Source organism: Arachis hypogaea, chromosome 7 (genome assembly GCF_003086295.3).
Source record: "Arachis hypogaea cultivar Tifrunner chromosome 7, arahy.Tifrunner.gnm2.J5K5, whole genome shotgun sequence".
Lineage (NCBI taxonomy): Eukaryota > Viridiplantae > Streptophyta > Magnoliopsida > Fabales > Fabaceae > Arachis > Arachis hypogaea.
Window position 1 is genome coordinate 28,877,483 of NC_092042.1, and position 12,715 is coordinate 28,890,197.

General features: G+C 40.2%; 1 protein-coding gene across 1 annotated transcript; it reads right to left on the minus strand.

The window, feature by feature from the left end:
• Positions 1–6,669: 6,669 nt before the first annotated feature.
• On the minus strand, positions 6,670–7,734 carry LOC112701332 (uncharacterized). The gene is made up of 2 exons (XM_025752106.1): positions 7,098–7,734; positions 6,670–7,016 (listed from the first exon to the last, which is right to left on the minus strand). The coding sequence occupies exons 1-2, from the start codon at positions 7,732–7,734 to the stop codon at positions 6,670–6,672; spliced, it is 984 nt and encodes a 327-aa protein (XP_025607891.1).
• Positions 7,735–12,715: the final 4,981 nt, after the last annotated feature.

Here is a 12,715-nt window from a genome sequence, read left to right on the forward strand (position 1 = left end):
ACAATCTGGCGCTGAACGCCAGAAACAAGCATGAAACTGGCGTTCAACGCCAGAAACATGCATTACATGGGCGTTTAACGCCCAGAACATGCACCAATGGGCGTTTGAACGCCAGAATGATGCATGGAGGCATTTTACACGCCTATATGGTGAAGGAATGGTATTTCTTTTCACCTCAGGATCTGTGGACCCCACAGGATCCCCACCTACCTTTTCTTTTAATCCTAATCACACTCTCCTAATCCAAATCTCATTTCACTCTTTCCCATATCACACTTTCCAAAAACCTTCACCAATCACCTTAATCCCTCTTCCCAATTACCCCATTCACCATTCACATCAACCTCCTCTTCCCCATACACCCCACCTACCCTCATCAAATTCAAATTCAATTTCCCACCCTTTCCCACCCAAAATGGCCGAATTCCCACCCTCCCTCTCCCTATAAATACCTCTCCTTTCTTCTTCATTTTCACACAACACAAACCCCCTCTTCTCCCATATAGCCGAACCCACCTCTCTCCTCCTCTCCCAAATTCTCTTCTTCTTCTTCTACTTTTCTTTTCTTTCTTGCTCGAGGGCGAGCAAATTTTAAGTTTGGTGTGGTAAAAAGCCTAAGCTTTTTGTTTTTCATCACCATCAATGGCACCTAAGACCGGAGTATCCTCAAGAAAAGGGAAAGGGAAGGCAAAAGCCTCCACCTCCGAGTCATGGGAGAAGGAAAGATTCATCTCCAAAAGCCATCAAGACCACTTCTATGATGTTGTGGCAAAGAAGAAGGTGATCCCCGAGGTCCCTTTCAAGCTCAAAAAGAATGAGTATCCGGAAATCCGACATGAAATCCAAAGAAGAGGTTGGGAAGTCATAACCAACCCCATGCAACAAGTCAGAATATTGATGGTTCAAGAGTTCTATGCCAATGCATGGATCACTAGGAACCATGATCAAAGTATGAACCCGAATCCAAAGAACTATCTCACAATGGTTCGGGGGAAATACTTGGATTTTAGTCCGGAAAATGTGAGGTTGGCGTTTCACTTACCCATGATGCAAGGTGATGAACGCCCCTACACAAGAAGGGTCAACTTTAATCAAAGGTTGGACCAAGTCCTAATGGACATATGTGTGGAAGGTGCCCAATGGAGAATAGACTCCAAAGGCAAACCAGTCCAACTAAGAAGACTGGACCTCAAGCCTGTAGTTAGAGGATGGTTGGAGTTCATCCAAAGATCCATCATTCCTACAAGCAACCGATCTGAAGTTACTGTGGATCGGGCCATCATGATTCATAGCATCATGATTGGAGAGGAAGTGGAAGTTCATGAGGTCATCTCCAATGAACTCTACAAAATAGCTGACAAGTCCTCACCCATGGCACGGCTAGCCTTCCCCCACCTTATATGTCATCTATGTTACTCAGCTGGAGTTATCATAGATGGAGATGTCTCCATTGAAGAAGACAAGCCCATCACCAAGAAAAGGATGGAGCAAACAAGAGAAGTTCCTCACGGCCCTCAAGAAGAACATGAGGAAGTTCATCATCAACAAATGCCTCAAGGAATGCACTTTCCTCCCAACAACTATTGGGAGCAACTCAATGCCTCTTTAGAATATTTGAGTCATAATGTTGAACAATTAAGGGTGGAACATCATGAACACTCCATCATTCTCCAAGACATAAGAGAAGATCAAAGAGCAATGAGGGAGGAGCAACAAAGGCAAGGAAGGGACATAGAAGAGTTGAAGAACATCATTGGTCCTTCAAGAAGAAGACGCCACTAGAGGTGGATTCATTCCTTGTTCTTTATTTCTTTCTGTTTTCGGTTTTTAATTATTGTGTATATCTATGTTTTGTGTCTCTACTTCATGATCATTAGTATGTAACCATGCCTTAAAGCTATGAATAAAATCCATTAGTCCTTCACTTATCTTAAATGAAAAATGTTTTAAATCAAAAGAACAAGAAGTACATAATTTTCGAAATTATTATTGAATTTAATTTAATTATATTGATGTGGTGGCAATACTTTTTGTTTTCTGAATGAATGCTTGAACAGTGCATATTTTTGATCTTGTTGTTTATGAGTGTTAAAATTGTTGGCTCTTGAAAGAATGATGAACAAAGAGAAATGTTATTGATGAACTGAAAAATTCATGAATTGATTCTTGAAGCAAGAAAAAGCAGTGAAAAGCAAAAGCTTGTGCGAAAAAAAAAATGGCGAAAAAATAGAAAGAAAAAGCAAGCAGAAAAAGCCAATAGCCCTTAAAACCAAAAGGCAAGGGTAGCAAGGATCCAAGGCTTTGAGCATCAATGGATAGGAGGGCCCAAGGAAGTTAAATCCAGGCCTAAGCGGCTAAATCAAGCTGTCCCTAACCATGTGCTTGTGTCATGAATGTCCAAGTGAAAAGCTTGAGACTAAGTGGTTAAAGTCGTGATCCAAAAGAGTGTGCTTAAGAGCTCTGGACACCACTAATTGGGGACTCTAGCAAAGCTGAGTCACAATCTGAAAAGGTTCACCCAGTTATGTGTCTGTGGCATTTGTGTATCCGGTGGTAATACTGGAAGACAAAGTGCTTAGGGCCACGGCCAAGACTCATAAGTAGCTGTGTTCAAGAATCAACATGCTTAACTAGGAAAGTCAATAACACTATCCGAAATTCTAAGTTCCTAGAGAAGCCAATCAATCTGAACTTCAAAGGAAAAAGTGAGATGCCAAAACTGTTCAGAAGCAAAAAGCTACAAGTCCCGCTCATCTAATTAAATTAATATTCATTGATATTCTGAAATTTATAGTATATTCTCTTCTTTTATCCTATTTGATTTTCAGTTGCTTGGGGACAAGCAACAATTTAAGTTTGGTGTTGTGATGAGCGGATAATTTATACGCTTTTTGGCATTGTTTTTATATAGTTTTTAGTAAGTTTGAGCTACTTTTAGGGATGTTTTCATCAGTTTTTATGTTAAATTCACATTTCTGGACTTTACTATGAGTTTGTGTGTTTTTCTGTGATTTCAGGTAAATTCTGACTGAAATTGAGGGATTTGAGCAAAACTCTGAAGAAGGCTGACAAAAGGACTGCTGATGCTGTTGGAATCTGACCTCCCTGCACTCGAAATGGATTTTCTGGAGCTACAGAACTCCAATTGGCGCGCTCTCAACGGCGTTGGAAAGTAGACATCCAGTGCTTTCCAGCAATATATAATAGTCCATACTTTATTCGAATAATGACGACGTAACTTGGCGTTGAACGCCAAGTATACGCTGCTGTCTGGAGTTAAACGCCAGAAAAACGTCATGATCCGGAGTTGAACGCCCAAAACACGTCATAACTCGGAGTTCAACTCCAGGAAATGCCTCAGCTCGTGGATTAATCAAGCTCAGCCCAAGCATACACCATGTGGGCCCCGGAAGTGGATTTATGCATCAATTACTTACTCATGTAAACCCTAGGAGCTAGTCTAAGTATATATAGAACATTTATCTATTGTATTAGACATCTTTTGACCACTTAAAGTCTTTTATCATTCGGTCACTTGATCACAGAGAGGGCTGGCCATTCGGCCATGCCTGAACCTTTGCTTATGTATTTTCAACGGTGGAGTTTCTGCACACCATAGATTAAGGGTGTGGAGCTCTGCTGTACCTCAAGTATTAATGAAGTTCTATTTTCTTTTATTCAAATCTCTCTTATTCGTATTCCAAGATATTCATTCGTACCCAAGAACATGATGAATGTGATGATAAGTAACCCTCATTATCATTCTCACTTATGAACGCGCGTGATTGACAACCACTTCCGTTCTACATGCAACAGAGCTTGAATGCGTATCTCTTAGATTCCCCAACAGAATCTTCGTGGTATAAGCTAGATAGATGGCGGCATTTATGAGGATCCGGAAAGTCTCACCTTGTCTGTGGTATTCCGAGTAGGATCCTGGGAATCCGGAAAGTCTCACCTTGTCTGTGGTATTCCGAGTAGGATTCCGGTAATGAATGACTGTGACGTGCTTCAAACTTGCAACCTGCTGGGCGTTAGTGACAGACGCAAAAGAATCAAGGGATTCTATTCCAGTAGGAGCGGGAACCAACCGGTGATTAGCCGTACTGTGACAGAGTGCGTGAGCATTAGTTTTCACTGCGAGGATGGGATGTAGCCATCAACCATGGGTGATGCCTCCAGACGATTAGCCGTGCGACTGACAACCGCATAGGATCATTTTCCCGAGAGGATTGAAAGTAGCCACAGCTGATGGTGAACCCCTATACAAAGCTTGCCATGGAAAGGAGTAAGAAGGATTGAGTAGAAGCAGTAGGAGAGCAGGCGTCCTTGAGCCATACAGCATCTCCATTCGCTTATCTGAAATTCTCACCAATGAATCTACATAAGTCTTCTATCCTTTTATTTAATATATTCTTTTATCTTTATTTTTGAAACCCATAAACCATTTTAATCTGTCTGACTGAGATTTGCAAGGTGACCATAGCTTGCTTCATACCAACAATCTCTGTGGATTCGACCCTTACTCATGTAAGGTTTATTACTTGGACGACCCAGTACACTTGCTGGTTAGTTGAACGGAGTTGTGAATTCAACCAGTGCCATAATAAAGCTTTCATTCAAAATCCAAAGAACGTAGATCACAATTTCGTCCACCACCTTCTCAAGCCAAGAACATAGAATTCTACTCTAACATTCTCTCAAGCATTTCATCAAACACTTGGAGGGTAATGAAATGAAGCATTTTTTTATTTGTAAGAATAAAAGGAATCAACAACTAACAATTACAAAGAATTAACAAAACAACAATCAACAACATCACAATCACATGAATTATCTCAAATTGCATTATTAAAGGAAAACAAAAGAACAAAAATATATCAATTACAAAACCTAGAAACAAAATAAGAGAAATTACAACAAGAGGATAGGGATAGAAAGAAGAACCAAAGTGTAGCAATCATCAATTGAAGGTAGAAGTAGAAGGAGACTTAAATTAAACCTAGAACTATGAGATCCTAATCTAACCCTAATTCCTAATCCTAACTCTAGAGAGAAGAGAGAGCTTCTCTCTCTAACTCTAACTACTTCTAAAACTAAACTATGACTAATGATCAAAAGTATGAAAATTATCTTGATTCTCCTTCAATACTTGACTTAAATAGCATCAAAAATGAGTTGGATTGGGCCCACAAGGCTCCTAAAACCGCTGGGGACGATTTCATTAAAGTGGGCCACATACAAAATCGGCGCGTGCGCGCAAAGTGTGCGTGCGCGCCCCTAAACGCGAAGCAACATATGGTAAAATTTATATCATTTTGAAGCCCCGGATGTTAGTTTTCCAACCCAACTGGAACCGCATCATTTGGACCTCTGTAGCTCAAGTTATGGTCAATTAAGTGCGAAGAGGTCAGGATTGACAGCTTTTTGGTTCCATCATTTCTTCATGAGTTCTCCAACTTTACATGCTTTTTCTTCATTCCCTTGATCCAATCTTTGCCTCCTAAATCTGAAGTCACTTAACAAACATATCAAGGCATCTAATGGAATCAAGGTAAATTACATTTAGCTATTTTAAGACCTAAAAAGCATGTTTTCACTCTTAAGCACAATTAAAGGAGAATATACAAAACCATGCTATTTCATTGAGTAAATGTGGGTAAAAGGTGATAAAATCCCCTAAAATCAATACAAGATAAACCCTACAAATGGGGTTTATCACCAAGTCGAGTAGTCGACTTCCCAGATAAATCCGGCCTCCAGTAAGCTAGCCGCTAGCTTGGCCATTTCACTAGCTCTCTTTTGGGACATCTTCCTTCGTCTCTGGCTATGGGCTTGGCATCCTGCTTCATGGCTAGCCGATGTGACATGAACTCGAGGTCGACTCCAGGCATGTTGGTTGGGGTCCAGGCAAATAGGTCACCGTTTTCCCTGACCGCCTTCATGAGGGGTTCTTTCAAATTGTGAGGGATGTTCCTGTTCACGAAGGTGAACTTGTCCTCCGTGTCCCCAACCCAGAACTTCTCCAGATCTCCCTCAGGTTCAGGCCTTGGCTTTTCATCTATCCTGGCATCCAGGTTGGCCAAGAAGACCCTAGAGGCTTCTTTGGACTTCTTTCTCAGAGAGAGACTAGCATTGTTGCATGCGACAGCCGTTTCTATGTCCCCTCTGAGAGATCCAACTGATCCATTATCAGTAACGAATTTCATGAGAAAAAATTTGGTGTATATGATAGTAGAGAGTTTATTAATTTTTCTTCTTCCTAGGATAATGTTGTGAGTTGTGGAGTCCCTTAGGACGACGAACTCCATCATTACCGACCTCTTCGCTTCCTCCCTCCAACGCAAACAGGGAGTGTAACTACCCCATCGGGTTTGATGAAATTGTCTCCCAGGCCAATGACTCCATGTTGATGAGTTTTCATGTCGGCTTCTCGGAGCCCTAAGGCATCGAATACATTTCTGAACATGATGTTGGAGTCGGATCCAGTGTCAACTAGGATCCGTTTGACTAGGCCTGTTCCAATTCTAGCCGTAATCACCATGGGAGGGTTCTCAGGGATGTCGTGGAACCATTGATCCTCTAGTCTGAAGGATATCCTGGGAGGTTCTTGGGATGAGGTTTTGTGAGTTCCTGATAACATGGTCAGGACCTTGACGTCCTTCTTAGTCACAGATATTGACTTGGGAGTGCATTCCTACCGATCACAACATTAACAACCGCCAGGGGTTGTTCTGACTCCTCATTAAGCCCTTCTCTCGGCTTTACTGCTCGGCTTTGGTCTTCCTCGGACCTCTCGCATTCCCTTCTTCTGGGCTCCCTTATGAACTGAGAGAATTCAGCCAGCTTGTCCTCCCGGAAGGCCTGCTTCAAGACATCTTTGAGGTCGAAACAATCCTGGTTTTTGTGTCCAAAATCCTTGTGATAGTCACAGTACAGGCTTTTGTTCCCGCCTGTTCTATCTTTCAATTGTTGGGGTTTCGACAAGATGCCTTTGTCCGTGATGTGCTGGTATACTTAAATGATTGGGGCCGTGAGGGGGGGTATAGTTCGTGAACTTCCCGACTCGGGGAAAAGGCTTGATGGGTTTGCTCAACCCGTCCTTGGGGGTTCCCTCGATTTCTCCGCCTGTGGATGCCCATGCTGCTGAGGTATAGGGTTAACCGGCTGCCGTTTATTGGTGGCCACCACCTGGCTGACCTTCTCGTCATTGATGTACTCTCTAGCCACATTTTGGATTTCTTGCGTTGTCCATACAGGCTTCATGGTGAGGTGCTTCCTGAAGTCTTCATTTAGCGAGCCATTTGTCAGACACAGGCTGGCCACCGAGTCCGTCAGGGCGTCAATCTCAAGACATTCGTCATTAAACCTGTCTAGGCATTTTTTTGTCGGTTCCCCGGTTCTTTGGGTGACCCCTAAAAGGTTAATAGGATGCTTGGCTTTGGCGATGTGCATGGTAAACTGTGCCAAGAAGGCGCGGGTTATATCTGAAAAGGTCGTGATTGAACCTTGCAGAAGCCCGTTAAACCAACGAATTGCTGGTCCTGCTAGAGTCACAGGGAAGGCTTGGCACCTCACCGCGTCACCCACGCCCTCGAGGTTCATCCTGGCCTCAAAGGTCGTTAGGTGTTCCTGAGGATCCTGGGTTCCGTCGTACCTCATGTTCGTCGGCTTATCAAAGTGCTTCGGTAGCCGGACCTTGAGGATGGAGTGGTGGAAAGAGGTCACTCCCATGATTATAGGGTCTCTTCACCTTCTCGGTTCCCTATATTCATCGTGGGCCGAGGGAGATCGAGCGTAGATTATGGGGTTTTGTTGTCTTCTCGACATCTTTTTACTTTCTCCCTGGCCCTCGGATCCGTCATGGGTTGACGGGGATCGGATGCCTGCTATCCGCCTGACGCGGTCTCGTCGGGGACTCCTCCCCCAGCCCTCTAATCTCCTCGGGGGAGATCGAGTACGGGAGAGGCTTGGGCTAGGTTGGTAACGGTCCTTGGCCGCTAGATCTCTTTCTAGGTTTTGCAAACGGTGACGCAGTTCTTGCATAATCTTCGCACTGTCATCCCCGTGTCCCCAAACGGACGCCTTTCGTGGGAGCTGGAGGGGGGTCATTCCTATGAGAGGGGGTCCTCGTGTGCTCGCGGGAGGAAGCCATAGAGGCTATCATGCTCATCAAGCACATTTCCTATTCCTCGCATACCTCCTCTTCTTGTTCATAAAGTGGGCCCAGCAGGGAATCCATTCGCACAGTTTCCACAAACAGCGCTAATGTTCGTCAAGTCGGGTGCTTGACGGTTCAAAACTGATAGATGAATGTAGGAGCACTGGGAGGAAGAGGTGGGTCCTGACCGAGCTCCCGCTGAGAGGTCTCCCCGAATGGGTTGAACGAAGTAGGGGGTGGCCACCTGCAAGGACTCTGACGATCAAGTTAATGTCCATATGAAATGGTGGCAGGTAGGGTAGGTGTAGGTGACATATCTCTGGGGAGGGGTAGGACCCTCCCCTTATATACCTTGCATGGAAGTGGGCCTCACATGTGTAGGTCCTCTTTCCAAGAAGCTTCCTTCCAGCTGGCTAAGCATCACGCTAGAAGAGAGGGAAACTTCGGGTTAGGGAACCCGCCGAGTCGGTAGCCCTGTCGGGTCGGTGGTTCTTTACCCGGGTCCAGCTATAAATGGGCTGGGCTGGAACAATATTAAAAAAATAAAGGATAAGATACTATTTTGATTTCCAACGTTTAGGCTAAATTTTAATTTGATTTTTAATATTTCAAACGTTCAATTTTAGTTTAAAAATTTTTAAATGGGTTTAATGTTGTCTTACAATTAAATTTAACATAAAAAACGAGCATATTTTAAAGTCAATATAATGTTCGATTTCAGTACGTAAATAAAATCGACTCACCAATGATCACTAATATCAAAATTTTTTGGTTAATTATTCGAGTCAAATTTAACAATAGAATAACATTAAATTCATTTAAAATATTTTGGGATTGATGTAGGACATTTAAAATGTTACGAACCAAATTAAAATTTAATCTAAATATTGAAGAACAAATTAGTACACTACCTAAAAATAAAAATTTTAAATTTCTAATAATATTAAATGTATATAAATTTGACTCTTTCTAAAAATGCTTAATCATTTTCGAGAATTGAAAAAAAAAAGTAATCATTGATCTATGTAGATGAAGTTAGAAGGATACATAGGAGCTTTATCACAAAACTACCCGGGTCACAACAAAAATCACTTTTAATAATAAATTTGTAGTAAAAATAAAAGCATATATGTATATTTTTAGTGAAGTCATGGTCCATCCTAGTCCCCTGTCGATCTGTGATGAGCGGATATTTTATACGCTTGTTGGCATCATTTTCATATAGTTTTCATTATGTTTTAGCTAAGTTTTATTATATATTCATAGGTTTTAATGCAAAATTCACATTTTTGGATTCTACTTTGAGTTGTAGTATTTTATGGTGATTTCAGGTATTTTCTAGCTGAAATCAGAGAGTTTTGATAAAGTTTGATTTCGAAAAAGAGAAAGGACTGCAGATGCTGTTGGATTCTGACCTCCATACACTTGAAGGAGCATTTCTGGAGCTACAAAAGATAAAATGACGCAGTCTCAATGGCATTGAAAATCTAACATCTAGGGCTTTCTAGCAATTTATAACAGTCCATACTTTGCTCAGGAAATGAAGATCCAAAACTGGAGTTCATTGCTAGGTACTTATCCCAGTCTTGGCATTGGACGCCCAAAAGGAGCAGCTGGCATTCAACGCCCAAAAAGGAGTCCAAAGTGGGCGTTCAACGCCCAAGAAGGGTAATAGCACATGAAGACACTTTTAGCTCATCCCAAACACTCACCAAGTGGGCTCCGAAAGTGGATTTTCGCACTACAAGCTTAGTGTATCTCATTTCTGTAATCCTTAGTTATTATTTTTAGTATTTAAAGGGAAAGATCACCCTTGTTTAGATCTCTCCTAGCATTATTCGAATTACATTGTTTCTATGTACAGTATGAGCCACTAAACCTCATAGGTTAAGGTGAGGAGCTCTGCTGAGTTTGATGAATTAATAAAAGTACTACTGTTCTATTTCAATTTGTGTGTGATTCTATTATAAGATGTATCTTCTTTTTTTAACCTTATGAATGGGATGACCCGTGACAATCATCCTCATTCTACATGGGTGCGGCGCAAGACCAGGCCTGGAGAATGCCAAACCACAAGCTTGATTATACATCTCTTAGACGGCTAATCCATGACTTCGTTGGGGACTTCTCGAGACACCAGTTTAGCCGAGGTATAGAGAGATTATGGTCTTTGTGGTAGAGGCTAGAACCAAAGAGCAACATTCTCTAATTTGGAAGATTCGACCTTGTCTGTGGCGTTTTTAGTAGGATCATCAAGGGGATGGACTTCAGGAGTTTCACCCTCATTCAAACTGGGCGTATACTAAGCCTCGCATTCGGCTGAGGGAGGAAGATTAGCAGCCGCGGCCATACGGCGTTGATCACTTACAACCTGCCATAGAAAGAATCACTCACAGTTGGAGGACGACAATAAGAAAGGTTGATTTAGAAGAATGAAGCATCTCCGAAGCCTCAACCATCTTCTTACCATTGAATTCACAACTACTGGGTAACATAATCTTTATTTTATGTTTATGCGTTCATCACAAAAAAACATCCTTTATATCTACCTGACTAAGATTTACAGGTTAGCCATAGCTTGTTCATGCTGACAATCTTCGTGGGATCGACCATCACTCACCTTAAGGTATTACTTGGATGACCCAGTGCACTTGCTGGTTCAGTTGTGCGTAGTTGTTATTCTCCACGCTGCACACCAAGTTTTTAGCGCCATTGCCGGGGGTTGTTTGAGTTTGACAGCTAACAGATTATCTTGTTTCTTAGATTAGGTATTTTTACGGTTTAGTTTTGCTTTTGTTTGTGTCTTTTGTTTTCTTTTCAAAAATCTTTCAAAATTTTCTTTTCTTTATTATTCTGTCTTTTGATTGAGTCTTTTGTTCTTGTTCTTGCTAAAGTTTCAAACTTCCTTGCTTTCTATTCAATTTTTTTTCAAAAAAAATAAAATAAAATAGTGTCTTTTATTCAAGTCTAGTGTCAACTCTTAAGTTTGGTGTCCCTTGTGTGTTCTTGCTTTCTTTAAATTTTTGAAAATTATTCTTTAGTGTTTTTCTTGGTGTTCAAGTTATTCTTGTTGATTTTATTTGTTTGATCTTAAAATTTTTAAGTTTGGAGTCCTTTGTTGTTTTTCTTTGAAATTTTCGAAAACCTTGAGTCTTTGATTTAAAAATTTTAAGTTTGGTATCTTTTAGTTGTTTTCCTCTTTCGTCATTAATTCAAAAAAAATCAAAGAAAAAAAATATCTCTTTCATCTTTCCTTAAGTTTTGAAAATCTTATCTTCTTTTCTTATCTTGATTTAATTTTTTTTTAGTTTGGTGTCTTTTTGTGTTTTTCTTTTTAAAAATTTCGAAAATCTTGCCTTCTTCAATTCAAAAATTTTAAGTTTTGTATTTTCTTGTTAGTCAAGTCTTCATTTCAAATTTTAAAATCAAATCTTTTTAAATTTTAAAATCTTTTTCAAATCTTGTCATATCTTTTCAATTTAAAACTTTTCTATCTTATCTCTTTTAAATTTTAATTTCAAATCTTTTCAATTTAAATTACTACATTTTCAAATTTGATTTTCAAATCTTTTTAATTTTAAATCTTATCTTTCTTAACTTCCTAATCTTATCTTTCTTTTTTTAAATTTTAAAAACTTACCTAACATATCTTCTCTTTAAATTTAAAACTTTTTTCAATTTCAAAATTTTCTTTCCTAGTTTTTTGAAAACCACATTAAAATTCTCAAATCTGTTTAGTTAATTAGTTATCTTAGCTTTTATTTTCTTTCATTTCTCTTTCTTCTTTTTGAATTCAAATAAATAAATAAAATAAAAACAAAAATATTTTAATTCTAATTTATTCTTTTATTTCAAAAATTCGAAACCCTCCCCCTTTTCTATTTTTGAATTCTTCTTCTTCTTCCATCTCCATTCTATTCTGTTTCTTCAGTTATCTCACTGGAAGTTCTCTGTACCGTAATATAGAGACTTCCATTCTTCTCTTTTCTTTTTCTTTTCTTGTTTATGAGTAGGAGCAAGAATAAAGAACCCCTCTTTGTACCTGACCCTGAGCCTGAACAGACTCTGAGGAGGAAGCTAAGACAAGCTAAAGCACAGAACTCAGGAGGAGACCTCACAGAGATTTTCGAACAAGAAGCAGAAAATACAGACATGGCAGACAATCCTAATAATGGTGAAGATGCAAGAAGGGTTCTTGGTGACTTTACTGTACCAACTTCTAACTTCTATAGAAGTAGTATCTCTATACCTGCCATTAGAGAAAATAACTTTGAGCTTAAGCCGCAGTTAGCGTCTCTGATGCAACAAAATTGCGAATTCCATGGACTTTTCCTAGAAGATCCACATCAATTCCTATCTGAATTTTTGTAAATCTGTGATACTGTTAAGACCAATGGGATAGATCCTGAGGTTTACAGGCTTATGCTTTTCTATTTTGCTGTTAGAGACAAAGCTAGGATATCGTTGGATTTTCAACCTAAGGAAAGCCTAGACTCTTGGAAAAAGTTGGTCAATGCTTTCATGGCCAAGTTCTTTTCACCTCAAAAGATGAGC